Here is a 16,493-nt window from a genome sequence, read left to right as displayed (position 1 = left end):
TAAAGGTTAAATAAATACAATTAAATGGGGGGGGGGGGGGGGGGGGGTGCTGAGGAGTATTTCTCTCTGTAATAGGACCCTTTTGTGGGGAAAAACTCATTCTGATTGGCTGGGCCTGGCTCCCCAGTGGGTGGGCCTATGCCCCCCAAGGCCCATCCATGGCTACACCCCTGCCCAGTCATGGGAAATCCATAGATTAGGGCCTAATGAATTTATTTCAATTGACTGATTTCCTTCTATGAACTGTAATCCAGTAAAATCTTTGAAATTGCTGCATGTTGTGTTTATATTTTTGGTCAGTATATATTTGCTACATGGCTAGCTGTAGTCTGTTTAGCAAGCTACTTATTTGTCTAGACTTGCCCTGGTCTATGACCATAATCATGGTGGGTAAGATGTAGTGAATCGAATGGTTTTGTGTGTGAAGTTTTGGGTCTGATTACGCTTCGCCATCATCATGTCGGGTGGTGGTCCAGCAGTGCGTGTCGGCATCGAGTTGTCCTGCGAGAAGCAGGTCCAGGAGGTGTCTCGAGATGGCATGGAGACATATGTCCCTCCCTTGTCCATGTCCCAAAACCTGGCCAAGCTAGCCCAGAGGATCGACTTTGGCCAGGGATCAGACTCCGATGAAGAGGGGACTGAAGCAGAGCCCAGGGACCCCCAGTAGTGGGGGAAGCAAAAGCCAGAGGAGGATGAATGTATGTCACCCCATGGACACATTCAGTGTTTGTCTACACCAGCTTCATTAGTTGACTGTAAAGTGATTCTTTCTGCCTTCTTTCTGCCTTGGAGAGTTATTATGCAAAAACCACCATACGTGTTCCTGAGACCATCTGATAGACATCTGTAGCAGGGCTGTGACGATACCAACATCGTAATATTTGTTCCATGGCAAAAATGAAAACACAAAGCAGAACTCACTTTTTGGTCCTTTAAAAACAAGCTGTTTGTAAAATATTGTGTGCTATAGCTTGGGGGGGAAAATGTGACTCTGAATGACAACATAACAACATTTGTTTCCAACATTAGGGCTGTTTTCCTAAAGAAGTTAAATCTGCTTCGTGTTTTGTTTCCTTGCCATGCTACAGGTATGGTCCTGGCCCTAATCTGTAGCAAGATTTATGTTTCTATTAAGCGCTCTGTAGGGAGTTGGTCTGAATAAAATGGTTGATTGATACCTGCTTCTTCTTCCAGCCACAGTGAAGTTCCAGCCTTCCTTGTGGCCCTGGGACTCAGTGCGTAACAACCTGCGCATCTCCCTGATAGAGCTGTGTGTGCTATACGACATCCTCAGCGTAGTCAAGGAGAAGAAGTACATGGCCCTGGACCCAGTGTCCCAGGACCCCTCAGCCGGAAAGGTTGGCCTAGCTAGGTGGCTTTACTCACGACTTCAATCTTTTCAATGCATCTCCGTAGTCTCAAGTGGTTCATTCTTTTTGCACTGATGTGGAAGAACTAGAATGACAATGAAAGCAAATTCCTGGTACACAATACACATCCAACATATTGCTTATTTTGACCTATCCTGTGTTTTGAGGTCACTGCAGATGAAGGAGATGAAGCCACTTTGGACTATTTGACATGTACCTATGACCTCACTCTCTCTCCCCTGACCTCCCCAATCCCTACCTCACACCCTACTCTAGACACCCCAGGTGTTCCAGCTCATCTGTAAGAAGAAGTCTTTGGCCACAGCAGCTCAGCTGCTCCTGAAGGGGGCAGAGAAACTAACCAAATCAGTGGCAGAGAACCAGGAGAACAGAAGACAGAGGGACTTCAACTCAGAGCGGCTCCGCTCGGAGTGGAAACTACGCAAAGTAGGAGACAAGATCCTGGGAGACCTCAGCTACAGGAGTGCAGGTGTGGAGGCTTTAAGTCTGCTCAAATGTCTCATTTAGTGTCATTGCAGTATTTACCACCTTCTGCACATTCAGTGTTTTTCTGACATTATATAGCTCATTTCTAATGCCATGTCTCTCTCTGCAGGATCCTTGTTTCCTCTTACCGGCACCTTTAAGGTGATAAAGAACATGGAAATCGACTTGGACAAGAAGCTCCCAGAGGATTACTGTCCACTGAATGTCCAGATCCCCAGTGATCTGGAGGGATTGGCTTACATCAAAGTGAATAAAGACTGCTGGCCCTCTTGAACTTTTCCTCAGCTCAGAGAACATACGTCCTTGTGATATCAATGTTTGGTCTGGCCTCTTAAATATTGTTATGTGTTGTCTTCCAGGTTTCAATCCAGAAACAAGCCTCTGACATAGGTGACCTAGGCACTGTGAGCCTGTTCAGGAGGCAGCCTAAAGCTAAAGCAGGTACTCAGCCATGGCATGTGAAGCTGGAAGCTGCCCAGAACGTGCTGCTCTGTAAGGAGATCTTCGCCCTGCTGTCCCGGGAGGCGGTTCAGATCAAGTCCCATATCGTAGTCAAGAACCAGATCATCTCCCAACCCTTTCCAGGTGAGGACTCTTTACATTGCTTTTAGGAGGGTTATTGTAGCCTATGGAAAATTCATACTCCATGAAACCATGCAAAATGAATGCATTTAAATGTTTATTTTTGTCTATGTTACCTTGAGTAGTACCTTCTAAGTGTCCGGAGATGCTTTTGCTGTTATTCACCCCTCGTCAGGTGTGCAGAGTCCTACTCTTGGAGATTTCTGTATTACACCACCGTTAAGGTTGTCTATCCTCCCTGCAGGTCTCCAGTTGTCCGTTTCTCGGTGTCACTCCACTGGAGAGAAGAAGAACCAGAGGGCGTCTCCAGAGAAACCCAAACCTGACGACCACCTCTATGTTTTAGAACACAACCTGCACCAGCTCATGAGAGAGGTGGGTCCGCCTGTCTGTCTGCATGGAAAATTATGGAACTAAATTGAATCTGACCATATAGTAATTATATTGTTGACCAAAGACGTACTCAGACAGATACTGACCAAACTAAGTCCCCCGTGTTAAAAAATATATATATATCTTATACATATGCATGTGTTTTCATTGCTGATTGTGTGAACTGTGATACATATTGGTCAATATAAATGCCCCTCCTTCCCACCCACAGTTCCACAAGCAGACCCTGAGTTCGATAGTGATGCCCCATCCAGCTAGCGCCACCTTTGGCCACAAGAGGCAGCGTATGGCAGGGCCCATGGCCTACGACAAGGCTGAGATCTCCAACCTGCAGCTGAATGAGGGCCTACTGGAGAAGATCATCAAACAGGCCAAACACATCTTCCTACGCAGCAGGTAGGCACAAACACACACCACATCACACATCAATGACAAGCTAATACTGTTATACTGTTTTCTTTTTCAACATTTTTATAAAAGTCTTCTCTCCTGTCGTCAGGCTTGTTGTTTCAGTCAAAGCACCTCCTATCTTTGTTGTAAAATCACAAATCAGGAAAATGTTGGCACAATGAAACCGTTTGTTACTGAATTAGAATTTTACAGGACAGCAACTCAACATTGACTGCAAGTCCACCCCTCGTGTCTGTTTCAGGACGGCGCGGACCATCGACAACCTGGCCAGCCGTATAGAAGACCCCCAGATCCAGGCCCACTGGTCCAACATCAACGACGTGTACGAGTCCAGTGTCAAAGTCCTCATCACCTCCTAGGGTTACGAGCAGATCTGCAAGTAAGTGGAGCAGGAGCCAGGAGGACTGGCTAAGCCAGAGTAACAGAGGCAGAGTACCGTTAAAGCCAGGAGGACTGGCTAGGCCAGAGTAACAGATGCAGAGTACTGTTAAAGCCAGGAGGACTGGCTAAGCCAGAGTAACAGAGGCAGAGTACTGTTAAAGCCAGGAGGACTGGCTAGGACAGAGCAACAGAGGCAGAGTACTGTTAAAGTCAGGAGGACTGGCTTGGCCAGAGCAACAGAGACAGAGTACTGTTAAAGCCAGGAGGACTGGCTAGGACAGAGCAACAGAGGCAGAGTACTGTTAAAGCCAGGAGGACTGGCTAGGCCAGAGTAACAGAGACAGAGTACTGTTAAAGCCAGGAGGACTGGCTAGGCCAGAGTAACAGAGACAGAGTACTGTTAAAGCCAGGAGGACTGGCTGAGCCAGAGTAACAGAGGCAGAGTACTGTTAAAGCCAGGAGGACTGGCTAGGCCAGAGCAACAGAGACAGAGTACTGTTAAAGCCAGGAGGACTGGCTAGGCCAGAGCAACAGAGGCAGAGTGCTCTTTATACATGGTTTGGGGGACAGTGTTTAGAGAATACAGTTCTGCTCCAGGAATTGGCGACATATCCTCTAGAATAGAACATTTGGTGAGAGTAGAGAATTAATTAAAAGGAAAAAGGTAGGTTCCGTGTTCGAACAACAGAAGAAGAGGTTTCCCCTTAATGAATTACCAACAATTTAATTTGGTAATTATTCAGCTTTGTCAATGTTCGGTAAAGGTCTTGTCTAGATAAAACTTTGACCATGGAGAAAGAATGTTCCATGACCTTCTGTGCGTGTGTGCAAGTCTATCCAGCTGCAGCTGAACAGGGGTTGAGCAGATCTGAGTGGTGCACAGTGTCATCACCCTCTCTCACCAGGAACCGGAGCTGCAGGACTTCCTCCTCTCCCAGGTCAGGGGACAGAGTGACTGCTCTCACATCACCACCTGCTGTTTATGTACTCTGTATTACAGTCAAGTATAGCTAGAAGCCACCTAAAATGCTTGCTGTATGTTCTAAAATGCATGACTAGATGCATTTGCTAGACCTGCTGTAGTTCTTCACGTCCTATTGCTCCAGGGAAACTTTTATTCAAATCTATTTCAAAGTATTGATCTAGCTTCCTGTCTGAACTAGTGAGTAACAGTGCCCCCCTGTACCCTGGTACTGCAGATGTCTCAGCAGCAGGTCCATGCGGTACAGCAGCTGGCTGAAGTGATGAGTTGGCATGTTCTGAGCTTCAGTAACCATTTGGGCCTCGGCTCTGTGGAGAGCATCGGAAGAGCCTCGGCCATCTCCATTGCCTCCTCCAACAGGGAATACGCAATCTCAGGTACCGTCCTTCAATCAATCACTGGCATATTGACCGTCATGCACCTTAAACAGCTCATTTAGTCTGAAAACGAATGTGATGATCTGAATGACTGAAACTTAAGATAATGCTAATATTTGTCCAAATGAATGTGTTGTATCTTTTCCAGTGCGTAGTGGTCCAGAGAGTGGCTGTAAGCTCCTGGTCCAGTTCCCACGCAGCCAGAACAAGGAGCTGCCCAAGTCTGACGTCATCCAGGATGGGAAGTGGAACCACCTGCGAGGGCCCTACAAAGAGGTCCACTGGAGCAAGATGGAGGGACGCAACTTTGTCTACAAGATGGATCTTCTGATGGCAGCCCTCACCCCCTGTCCTTAGGTCCGGCCACTATCAAACTCTCTAGCTATCTCAGATTTTTTGGGCTGAATATGGGCTGAATCCTAACTTGATCCTAACTTGATCCACTTTTGTGGAAATCATGCATTGATGTTTGTGGATTTGCTTGGACATTTGACTTACCTGTGCCAATGTATTATTATTATTAATATATACCAGACTTGTGGAGGTCTAAAAAAAAAAAAAAATCTGAGTTCTTGGCTGATTTCATTTGATTTTTCCATGATGTCAAGCAAAGAGGCATTGAGTTTGAAGGTAGGCCTTGAAATACATCCACAGGTACACCTCCAATTGACTCAAATGATGTCAATTAGCCTATCAGAAGCTTCTAAAGCCATGACATCATTTTCTGGAATTTTCCAAGCTGTTTAAAGGCACAGTCAACTTAGTGTATGTAAACTTCTGACCCACTGGAATTGCGATACAGTGAAATAATTTGTCTGTAAACAATTTTTGGAAAAATGACTTGTGTTATGCACAAGGTAGATGTCCTAGCCGACTTTCCAAAACTATAGTTTGTTAACAAGAAATTTGCGGAGTGGTTGAAAAACGAGTTTTAATGACTCCAACCTAAGTGTATGTAAACTTCCGACCTCAACTGTATATTTTAAATGTTACAGAAAAAGAAACTGAAAACCTCAGCTGTGAAAACAAAAATATATTTTGTTTCCACTTGTCAGTGTGTTTCCTTACATAAAATCGTGTGGACTAATATCAATTGTTGTGTATACAGTTTATGTACAGTAAAATAATACATGCAGCTTGTCTTGAGGCACGTAGGTTGATAATCCTTCATCTGTTCCTGGAATCAGTAACTTGGTGACATTTACACTCTGTGGATGCTTTCATTGATTTATAAAATGAGTCTTTCATTATAGCTCATATTGGTTGTTGGGCAGTCCCATCTGGCTTTCTCAGATCTTCATATCAGAGAGGTTGCAGCTCAGTTACATCATTCTCTGGAGATAATACAGAAAATGAGAAATTCAATGAACCACGTACACACAAGAACAATCAAACTTGTCATTGAATTACTAATTATTTATATTACCAAAATCATTCTAAAAGTATTTACCTGGCATCTGCCTCCTCTGTCTCCATGCATTGATCTGGCTGTAGGCTTTGTCCATGAGCCACATGGAGACCATGAGGAAGCCTGCCAGGGAGGCCAGCACTACAGCAAACACTGCTAGGTACTGGAGGTCCTCATACAGAACCTCTACAACACAGGGAGGGAGAACACACCATGTTCATTCTCACTTCCACTAACTAGCTTACTCATAATGGTAGAGTTCAATGAAGGTCACTTGTACTGAACTACTCATAAAGATACTGTTCAATAACACCATAAGGCCACTGCAGAAACTGCCTCCAGGACTGAGAGGAAAACAGTTCCATAAAGGGGTTCTTGTAAATGTCAACTATGATGAAACACTAACACTGTAGCCTAAAGCAAAATGCCACATTGTGATATAGGCCTGCACCCACCATTCACTCACCTTCCACATTCAAGACAAATCCTGCATCTTTGCTGCTCCCGGACAGTTCAGTCACCGTGATCACGTAGAAGCCAGTGTCCTGAATACGTAGGTCTGAAAGTCCCATAGATCCATTAGTGTACGTGAGGATTCTGTCCATGTAGTCCTCTGACACATTGGTATACCCCCCTGGTTGCCACGCCCCAATGTCTCTGCTCACCCTGCCAGACATAAAGGTCCACTGTACTGTGGGAATCCCAACACAGGAGATGTCCACAGAGAACAACACATCCTGTTGGACAGGCCTGGTCAGACTCTGCTGAGGAGACCGTATTGAGATGGCTCCAGCTGCCGGAGGAAGGACATAGTGGAGGGAGGAAGGGAAAGAGAGAGGAACAGTGTTTTTTAATGTATGACAGATAAAGAGAAGTTGATATATCTGACATGTATTTTAGATTCATATAAGTCAACATATTATTACCCACACACTGATGTGTTATTGACATGTTATCACCATAGTAATTTTCTAACTTCCCACTTGCCTTTTTTATGAGCAATGGATCAACTGACTTCAGTTTTTTATTTTTTAGAGCCCAATTGGCCACTCAGTTCTGACAGAAGAAATACCCCCCTTTACCCTACTCCCTTACATAACCACCAGTTAATATTCAACCTCTCCACAAAAGACAGAATGTTTTCAGTTCACAGACATTTACATAACATGTTTTTATACTGTATGATGGGTTTGCTGCCATCAAATTACTTTGAGATGACACATTGGCATGTGATTCTAGCGCGTCGCTTCATCTCAAATCAAAGTTTATTGGTCACGTACACAGATTTGAAGATGTTATCGCAGGTGCAGCGAAATGCTTGTGTTTCAAGCTCCAGCAGTGCAGTAATATCTAGCAATACAAAACAATACACACATAATCCAAAACGTAAAAAGGAAGAAATTAAGACATATCAGAACGAGCAATGTCAGAGTCCAGAATATATATACATATATAAATATATATATATATATATATATATAGTTGAAGTCGGAAGTTTACATACACCTTAGCCAAATACATTAAACTCAGTTTTTCACAATTCCTGACATTTAATCCTAGTAAAAATTCCCTGTCTTAGGTCAGTTAGGATCACCACTTTATTTTAAGAATGTGAAATGTCAGAATAATAGTAGAGAGAATGATTTATTTCAGCTTTTATTTCTTTCATCACATTCCCAGTGGGTCAGAAGTTTACATACACTCAATTAGTATTTGGTAGCATTGCCTTTAAATTGTTTAAATTGGGTCAAACATCTCGGGTAGCCTTCCACAAGCTTCCCACAATAAGTTGGGTGAATTTTGGCCCATTCCTCATGACAGAGCTGGTGTAACTGAGTCAGGTTTGTAGGCCTCCATGGCTGGCACTCACTTTTTCAGTTCTGCCCACAAATTTTCTGTAGGATTGAGGTCAGGGCTTTGTGATGGCCACTCCGATACCTTGACTTTGTTGTCCTTTGTTGACTTTGTTGTCCATTTTGCCATCAACTATGGAAGTATGCTTGGGGTCATTGTCCATTTGGAAGACCCATTTGCGACCAAGCTTTAACTTCCTGACTGATGTCATGAGATGTTGCTTCAATATATCCACATAATTTTCCATCCACATGATGCCATCTATTTTGTGAGGTGCACCAGTCCCTCCTGCAGCAAAGCACCCCCACCTCATGCTGCTGCCACCCCCGTGCTTCACAGTTGGGATGGTGTTCTTCAGCTTGCAAGCCTCTACCTTTTTTCTCCAAACATAAAGATGGTCAATATAGCCAAATAGTTATATTTCTGTTTCATTAGACCAGAGGACATTTCTCCAAAAAGTACGATCTTTGTCCCTATGTGCAGTTGCAAACCGTAGTCTGGCTTTTTTATGGTGGTTTTGGAGCAGTGGCTTCTTCCTTACTGTGCAGCCTTTCAGGTTATGTCTATATAGGACTCGTTTTACTGTGGATATAGACTTTTGTACCTGTTTCCTCCAGCATCTTCACAAGGTCCTTTGCTGTTGTTCTGGGATTGATTTGCACTTTTCGCACCAAAGTACGTTCATCTCTAGGAGACAGAACGCGTCTCCTTCCTGAGCGGTATGATGGCTGCGTGGTCCCGTGGTGTTTATACTTGCGTACTATTGTTTGTACAGATGAACATGGCACCTTCAGGGGTTTGGAAATTGCTCCCAAGGATGAACCAGACATGTGGAGGTCTACAATTTTTTTTCTGAGGTCTCGGCTGATTTCTTTTGATTTTCCCATGATGTCAAGCAAAGAGGCACTGAGTTTGAAGGTGGTACACCTCCAATTGACTCAAATTATGTCAATTAGCCCATCAGAAGCTTCTAAAGCCATGACATCATTTTCTGGAATTTTCCAAGCAGTTTAAAGCCACAGTCAACTTAGTATATGTAAACTTCTGACCCACTAGAATTGTGATACAAGTCAAATAAGTGAAATTATCTGTCTGTAAACAATTGTTGGAAAAATTACTTGTGTCATGCACAAAGTAGATGTCCTAACCGACTTGCCAAAAATGCAGTTTGTTAACCTTTCACGAGCCTCTACCCCGGGTCCGGGATCACCCCCCACCCCCCCCACACACTGATTAGCATAGCTAGCATAGCTTCACAAGTAGATAGTAGCATCTAAATATCATTAAATCACAAGTCCAAGACACCAGATGAAAGATACACATCTTGTGAATAAAGCCACCATTTCAGATTTTTCAAATGTTTTACAGGGAAGACACAATATGTAAATCTATTAGCTAAACACGTTAGCAAAATACACCACTTTTCTAACTCCATCAGTTTCTTACTCCTTCAGGTGCTATCACCAATTCGGCTCAACTAAGATATTGATAGCCAATAACCTATAAAAAACCTCTTCAGATGACAGTCTGATAACATATTTATGGTATAGGATAGGTGTTGTTAGAAAAAAGTGCATATTTCAGGTAGAAATCACAGTTTACAATTGCACCGACCATCACAAATCCACTAGAATTACTAGATAGAGCAACGTGTATGACCAATTTACTCTTAATAAAACATTTCATAAGAATAGACAAAGCATAGCAATGGAAAGACCCAGATCTTGTGATTCCAGACCATATTTCAGATTTTCTAAGCGTTTTTCAGCGAAAACACAATAAATCGATAAGTTAGCATACTACATGTGCAAACGTTACCAGAGCATCGATTCCAGCCAAAGAGCGCTATAACGTAATCACCGCCAAAAGATATTAATTTTTTCACTAACCTTCTCAGAATTCTTCAGATGACACTCCTGTAACATCATTTTACAACATACATATACAGTTTGTTCGAAAAGGTGCATATTTAGCCATACAAAACCGTGGTTACACAATAAAAATACTAGGAAATCAAGCCTCAATATGTCTGACGTCATCTATCAGAGTGATCTAGTTTAATTGAAAGCTAATCATATACTTGACTAAAAAATACAGGGTTGACAGCAATCGAAAGACAAATTAGTTCTTAATGCAACCGCTGATTTACATTTTTAAAATTATCCTTACTTTTCAATACAGGGTTCGCCAAGTGAAGCTATACCAAACAAAATGGCGAAATATGCGTTTAAAATATTTCGACAGAAACACGGTTTATCATATTAAATATTGCTTACTTTGAGCTGTTCTTCCATCATATTCTTGGGCAATGTATCCTTTCTATGTTATAAACGTCTTTTGGTCGATAGATGTCCTCTGTCCTTCGAAATGTCCACCACCAACGACCGACACCCCGAAACGTTTCCAAAGCTAAAAAGGGCACGACAAAGAAATTCCTCAAAATCGCACTAAACGGATATAAATTGCTATAAAACGGTTCAAATTAACTACATTATGATGTTTTTAACAACTATAACGACTGAAAACATGACCGGAGAAATATCACTCTCTAAAAAACGATTTGGAACGAGGCAAGTCCGATGGCCTTCACGCTTCAGGCGCACGACGAGAAAGGGCGGTCCCTATACATTTTGGTCTTTTATAATGGCTGTGAATGTCCCATCGATTTCATTGAAAACGTGATGACGTACAGACACCCAGAGGAAGACGTAGGCAGTGTCGGTTTCTTCATAGCATTCACTGTCGCCTTAAAAACAGACTCCAGATCAGAGGTAAAAATTTCTGAAATCTGAACCCTGTCATGAAAAGTGCTGTAGAAATTGTTCTGTACCACTCAGAGACAAAATTCCAACTTCTATAGAAACTAGAAGGTGTTTTCTATCCAATAATAACAATAATATGCATATTGTACGATCAAGAATTTAGCACGAGGCAGTTTAATTTGGAGACCCAAATATGCTAATGCGGAACAGCACCCCCTATAGTTGCAAGAAGTTAACAAGAAATTTGTGGAGTGGTGACTCCAACCTAAGTGTATGTAAACTTCCGACTTCAACTGTATATATACAGTTGACTGGTACTATATATATAAATATATATATATACAGGGTGTGTATAGGCGGTACGGACCGTAAACAGTGCCTTTGGAAAGTATTCAGACCCCTTGACTTGTTCCACATTTTGTTAGGTTACAGCATTATTCTAAAATTCATCAAATTGTTTTTTCCCTCATCAATCTACACACAACGCAAAAACAGGTTTTTATACGTTTTGCCAAATTTACTCCAAATAAAAAACAGAAATATCAGATTTACATAAGTATTCAGACCCTTTACTTACTCAGTACTTTGTTAAAGCACATTTGGCAGCTACCGCACGGCAAGCGGTACCAGAGTGCCAAGTCTAGGTCCAAGAGGCTTCTAAACAGCTTCTACCCCATAGCCATAAGACTCCTGAGCATTCTAGTTAAATGGCTACCCAGACTATTTGCATTGCCCCCCCCCCCCCCCTCCCTCCCTCTGTCCCTCTTTCCACCACTGCTACTCTCTGTTGTCATATATGCATAGTCACTTTAAAAACTCTACCTTCATGTACATACTACCTCAACTAACCGGTGCCCCCACACATTGACTCTGTATCGGTACCCCGTGTATATAGTCTCGCTATTGTTATTTTACTGCTGCTCTTTAATTACTTTTTACTTCTATCTCTCATTCTTATAAATATTTTTTTGGAAACTGCATTGTTGGTTAGGGGCTTGTAAGTAAGCATTTCACTGTAAGGTCTACATCTGTTGTATTCGGCGCATGTGACAAATAAGATTTGATTTGATTTGAATGCAGCCTCAAGTGTTCATGGGTATGACACTACAAGCTTGGCACACCTGTATTTGGGAAGTTTCTCCCATTCTTATCTGCAGATCCTCTCAAGCTCGGTCTGGTTGGATGGGGAAAGTTGCTGCAAAGCTATTTTCAGGTCTCTTCAGAGATGTTCGATCGGGTTCAAGTCCGGGCTCTGGCTGGCCCACTCAAGGACATTTAGAGACTTGTCCCGAAGCCACTGTGCTTAGGGTCGTTGTCCTGTTGGAAAGTTAACCTTGGCCCATTCTGAGGTCCTGAGTGCTCTGGAGCAGGTTTTCATCTTTGCCTCAATCCTGACTGGCCTACCAGTCCCTGCCGCTGAAAAACATCCCCAGAGCATGATGCTGCCACCACCATGCTTCACTGTAGGGATGGTGCCAGGTTTCCTCCAGACGTGACGCTTGGCATTCAGGCCAAAGAGTTCAAACTTGGTTTCATCAGACCAGAGAATCTTGTTTCTCATGGTCTGAGAGTCTTTAGGTGCCTTTTGGCAAACTCCAAGTGGGCTGTCATGTGCCTTTTACTGAGGTGTGGCTTCCGTATGGTCACTCTACCGTAATGATCTGATTGATGAAGTGTTGCAGAGATGGTTGTCCTTCTGGAAGGTTCTCCTATCTCCACAGAGGAACTCTAGAGCTCTGTCAGAGTGACCATCGGGATCTTCGTCATCTCCCTGACCAAGATCCTTCTCCCCGATTGCTCAGTTTGGCCGGGCGGCCAACTCTAGGAAGAGTCTTGGTGATTCCAAACTTCTTCCATTTAAGAATGATGAAGGTGTTCTTGGGGACCTTCAATGGTGCAGACATTTTTGGTACCCTTCCCCAGACCTCTGCCTCGACACAATCCTGTCGCATAGCTCTACGGGCAATTAATTCATCCTCATGGCTTCCTCATGGCTCTGACATGCCCTGTCAACTGTGGGACCTTATATGGACAGGTGTGTGCCTTTCCAAATCATGTCCAATCAATAGAATTTTCCATAGGTGGACTCCAATCAAGTTGTAGAAACATCTCAAGGATGATCAATGGAAACAGGATGCACCTGAGCTCAATTTCGAGTCTCATAGCAAAGGGTCTGAATACTTATGTAAATAAGGCATTTCTGATCTCACCCATCGCACGCCCGAAGGGGGCGCAAAACCGGACAGGAAGATCATGCCAGTGACTCAACCCATTCAAGAGAGAAAAAAACATGGCACGACATGATTCACCCCTCCTCTATACGGCATGGGAGAGCATTATCAAGCCAGTGACTAAGCCCCCGTAATATGGTCAGAGGCAGATAATCCCAGTGGAGAGAGGGGAGCCAGCCAGGCAGACACAGCAAGGGTGGTTCATCACTCCAGGAAAAAGCTGCTCTTTAAATATAAGGTCCAGAGTAACGTTGAGGTCCTTCAAAGTTTTATTTGAGGCGACTGTATAACCATCAAGATAAATTGTTAGATCAAACAGATCCTGTTTCCTTGAACTAGCATCTTGTTTTGTCCAAGTTTAAAAGTAAAACATTTGCTGCCATCCACTTCCTTTAGTCTGAAACGCAGGCTTCGAGGCTAGGCAATTTTGGGGCTTCACCAAGTTTCATCGAAATGTACAGCTGTGTGTCGTCTGCATAGCAGTGAAAGTTTACATTGAGTTTCCGAATGACATACCCAAGAGGTAGAGTATACATTGCGTGTACAAAACATTAGCAACACCTACTCTTTCCATGACATAGACTGACCAGGTGAATCCAGGTGAAAGCTATGATCCCTTATTGATGTCACTTGTTAAATCCACTTCAATCAGTGTAATTGGAGGGGAGGTTACAGGTTAAAGAAGGATTTTTAAGCCTTGAGATAATTGAGACATTGTGTATGTGTGTCATTCAGAGGTTGAATGGGAAAGACAAAAGATTTAAGTGCCTTTGAACGGGGTATGCTAGTAGGAGCCTGGCGCACCGGTTTGAATGTGTCAAGAACTGCCACGCTGCTGGGTTTTTCATGCTGAACAGTTGCCCGTGTGTATCAAGAATGGTCCACCACCCAAAGGACATTCAGTCAACTTGACACAACTGTGGGAATCATTGGAGTCAACATGGGCCAGCATCCCTGTGGAATGCTTTTGACACCTTTTAGAGTCCAGGCACTGAAGAATTTAAGCTGTTCTGAGGGCAAAACTCAATATTAGAAAGGTGTTCCTAATGTTTTATACACTGTGAAAAGAATAGTGGTCCTAAAACCATCCACAGAGACAAACTGATGTCTTTCCTACAGATAAGATCTAAACCAGGCAGGAACTTGTCCGTGTAGCTAGTCGGAAAACTTCCAATTTGGTGGAGCGCCATTTCCGTTCCAATTTTCTGGAAGCTTGCTTCAGGGCTTGGGTATTTTCTGTAATCCAGGGAGCTAGTTTCTTGTGACAAATGTTTTTGTTTTTAGCGGTGCGACTGCATCTGGGGTTTAGATCCTTGGTTAGGTGGTTAATTGATTTTTGTACTCCGGAGTCCTTAGGTAGGTGTGGGCAGTCTGGAAGGGTATCTAGGAATCTTTGGGTTGTCCGAGAATTTATAGCACGTGTTTTGATAATCCTTGGTTGGGGTTTTAGCAAATTATTAGTTGCGATTGCAAATGTAATAAAATGGTGGTCCGATAGTCCAGGATTATGAGGAAAAACATTTAGATCCACAATATTTATTACACAAAACTAGATCCAGGGTATGATTGTGGCAATGCGTCGGTCCCAAGACCTGTTTACCTGATGTGCTACCTTGTCCCGGACCTGCTGTTTCGACTCTCTCTCGTTCTCTCTCTGTCTCTCTGTGGCTATGTACTCTTATAATCTCCACCGGGCACAACCAGAAGAGGACAGGCCACCCCTCAGAGCCTGGTTCCTTTCTAGGTTTCTCCCTGCCTTTCTAGGGAGTTTTTCCTAGCCACCGTGCTTCTAAATCTGCATTGTTTGCTCTTTTGGGTTTTAGGCTGGGTTTCAGAATAAGCACTTTGTGACATGTGCTGATTTAAAAAGGGTTTTATAAATACATTTGATTGATTGATTGGTTTTGAATTGCCCTCTTAGCCACCTGCTTTCAGTTGTTTTCTCATGTAAGATGTGTTTCAATCAATGTGAATTACTGACTCAGACACACCAGTCCAACTAAAGGTGTGTGCACACAAGATGAAGCATGCACAAAGAATTTTGTTGAAGCATGCAAAGAATGACAGAGAAACATTATGGCTGCCAGAGGTATGCCTTGAAACCATCACGCCCTATCCAGGTTTTGGGGAATTAACAAACCACTGTGTGTCTAAGTGCACTATCATTCTGTTTCACCGGTACAAACCACATCAGAGCAAAAGTTGGGAAACACTCACAGTTAGTCAACCGATACCAGAAGAAAGTTTCTTCTGAAATTGCTTGGCATATACCATACACTCTGAGGCAAACATAGGCATGCCCTTAAACACACAAGCACTCACATTTAAACACATACAAATCAGTATGTCCATATATGGATACATGCTCACAGAAGTGTTTCCATGTATGGATAGGATACATACCTAGGTGGCACACATACAATGTGATGCTGAAGAAAAGAGCGACTTCCTGTGTGTTCCAGAGCCACATTAGAACCCCAGGTCCATATATTCTCACCAGTACGGAGTGTCTACTGGGTCATTCCACATTCTGGAGCATTTGCTTTGCTCTTCTCTCAAAATCCATTATTTCCTGTGTTCCTCCTTCCTTTTTATTTTTGTTAATGTCATAATCTGGTGGAAAACAGTATATCTCTTGTTGATGTTCTCTTCTGTCCTTCTCAGCTCTGTGTTCTCCGGCTACCTAAGCTGCTCTGCCTGTGCAACGGCACCTCACCCATCAGACAGGATCAGCAGGAGATTACTGTGTAAACATTCTCACTAAGAAACAAGCACTGAGAGAGAGAGAGTAAGAGAGAGGGAGCCAATAACAGAGTAAATACTCATGCAGAAACACACAGAGAGACACGCCTGTACGGCCTCCCTGTACTGCCTCCCACAAATGCACCACGTGGGATGAATAAGTGGTATTGGAGCTTGGACACACCTTGCTGAGCAGGTCAGACAGGGAGGAGTGTCTTTTCTGAGATGACTGCACTTCTTTATGATGGCCACATGAACAGAAGTCACAATATAGTATATCACAGATCCACTTTGCCTATTTGCTGCCTGGTCACTGTTGCAATAGCTTATTTTTGAGGCAGATAATCAGGGGCGCGACTTTCACTGGGGACGGAGGTGTCATGTCCCCCCTACATTCCGAAATTGCATTTTTGTCCCCCCCAGTTTCATCATTGCAATGTGATACAAAAAGCGACAACGGTGTGCTTTAGGACTAGGATGGCTGGACCCGCAC

At 43.3% G+C, this 16,493-nt stretch overlaps 1 protein-coding gene and 1 pseudogene across 1 annotated transcript; one reads left to right on the top strand and one right to left on the bottom strand.

Annotated features, from left to right (window-relative positions):
• The first annotated feature begins 457 nt into the window (after positions 1 to 457).
• On the top strand, positions 458 to 5,793 carry LOC139548632 (mediator of RNA polymerase II transcription subunit 17-like; annotated as a pseudogene).
• Positions 5,794 to 5,917: 124 nt separating this feature from the next.
• Positions 5,918 to 16,070, bottom strand: LOC139548201 (V-set and transmembrane domain-containing protein 5-like). Its single transcript, XM_071357706.1, has 4 exons — positions 15,662 to 16,070; positions 6,878 to 7,204; positions 6,454 to 6,597; positions 5,918 to 6,337 (listed from the first exon to the last, which is right to left on the bottom strand). Exons 1-4 carry the CDS (start codon positions 15,726 to 15,728, stop codon positions 6,306 to 6,308), a joined length of 570 nt encoding a protein of 189 aa, XP_071213807.1. The 5' UTR covers positions 15,729 to 16,070; the 3' UTR covers positions 5,918 to 6,305.
• Between the last annotated feature and the right edge of the window lie 423 nt (positions 16,071 to 16,493).

This window comes from Salvelinus alpinus, chromosome 21, assembly GCF_045679555.1.
Source record: "Salvelinus alpinus chromosome 21, SLU_Salpinus.1, whole genome shotgun sequence".
In the NCBI taxonomy this organism is placed as follows: domain Eukaryota; kingdom Metazoa; phylum Chordata; class Actinopteri; order Salmoniformes; family Salmonidae; genus Salvelinus; species Salvelinus alpinus.
Note: the sequence above shows the minus strand (reverse complement) of the source record. Positions and strands in the feature narration are given on the sequence as shown.

What these genes read in the sequence shown, in the direction of transcription:
- LOC139548201 (XM_071357706.1), bottom strand. Translation starts at nt 15,728, where the DNA reads ATGTGGCTCTGGAACACACAGGAAGTCGCTCTTTTCTTCAGCATCACA. An exon ending in ATTGTATGTGTGCCACCTAG is followed by an intron (nt 7,205 to 15,661) that starts GTATGTATCCTA and finishes TTCCTCCGGCAG; the next exon opens with CTGGAGCCATCTCAATACGG. An exon ending in ATTTGTCTTGAATGTGGAAG is followed by an intron (nt 6,598 to 6,877) that starts GTGAGTGAATGG and finishes CCTGTGTTGTAG; the next exon opens with AGGTTCTGTATGAGGACCTC.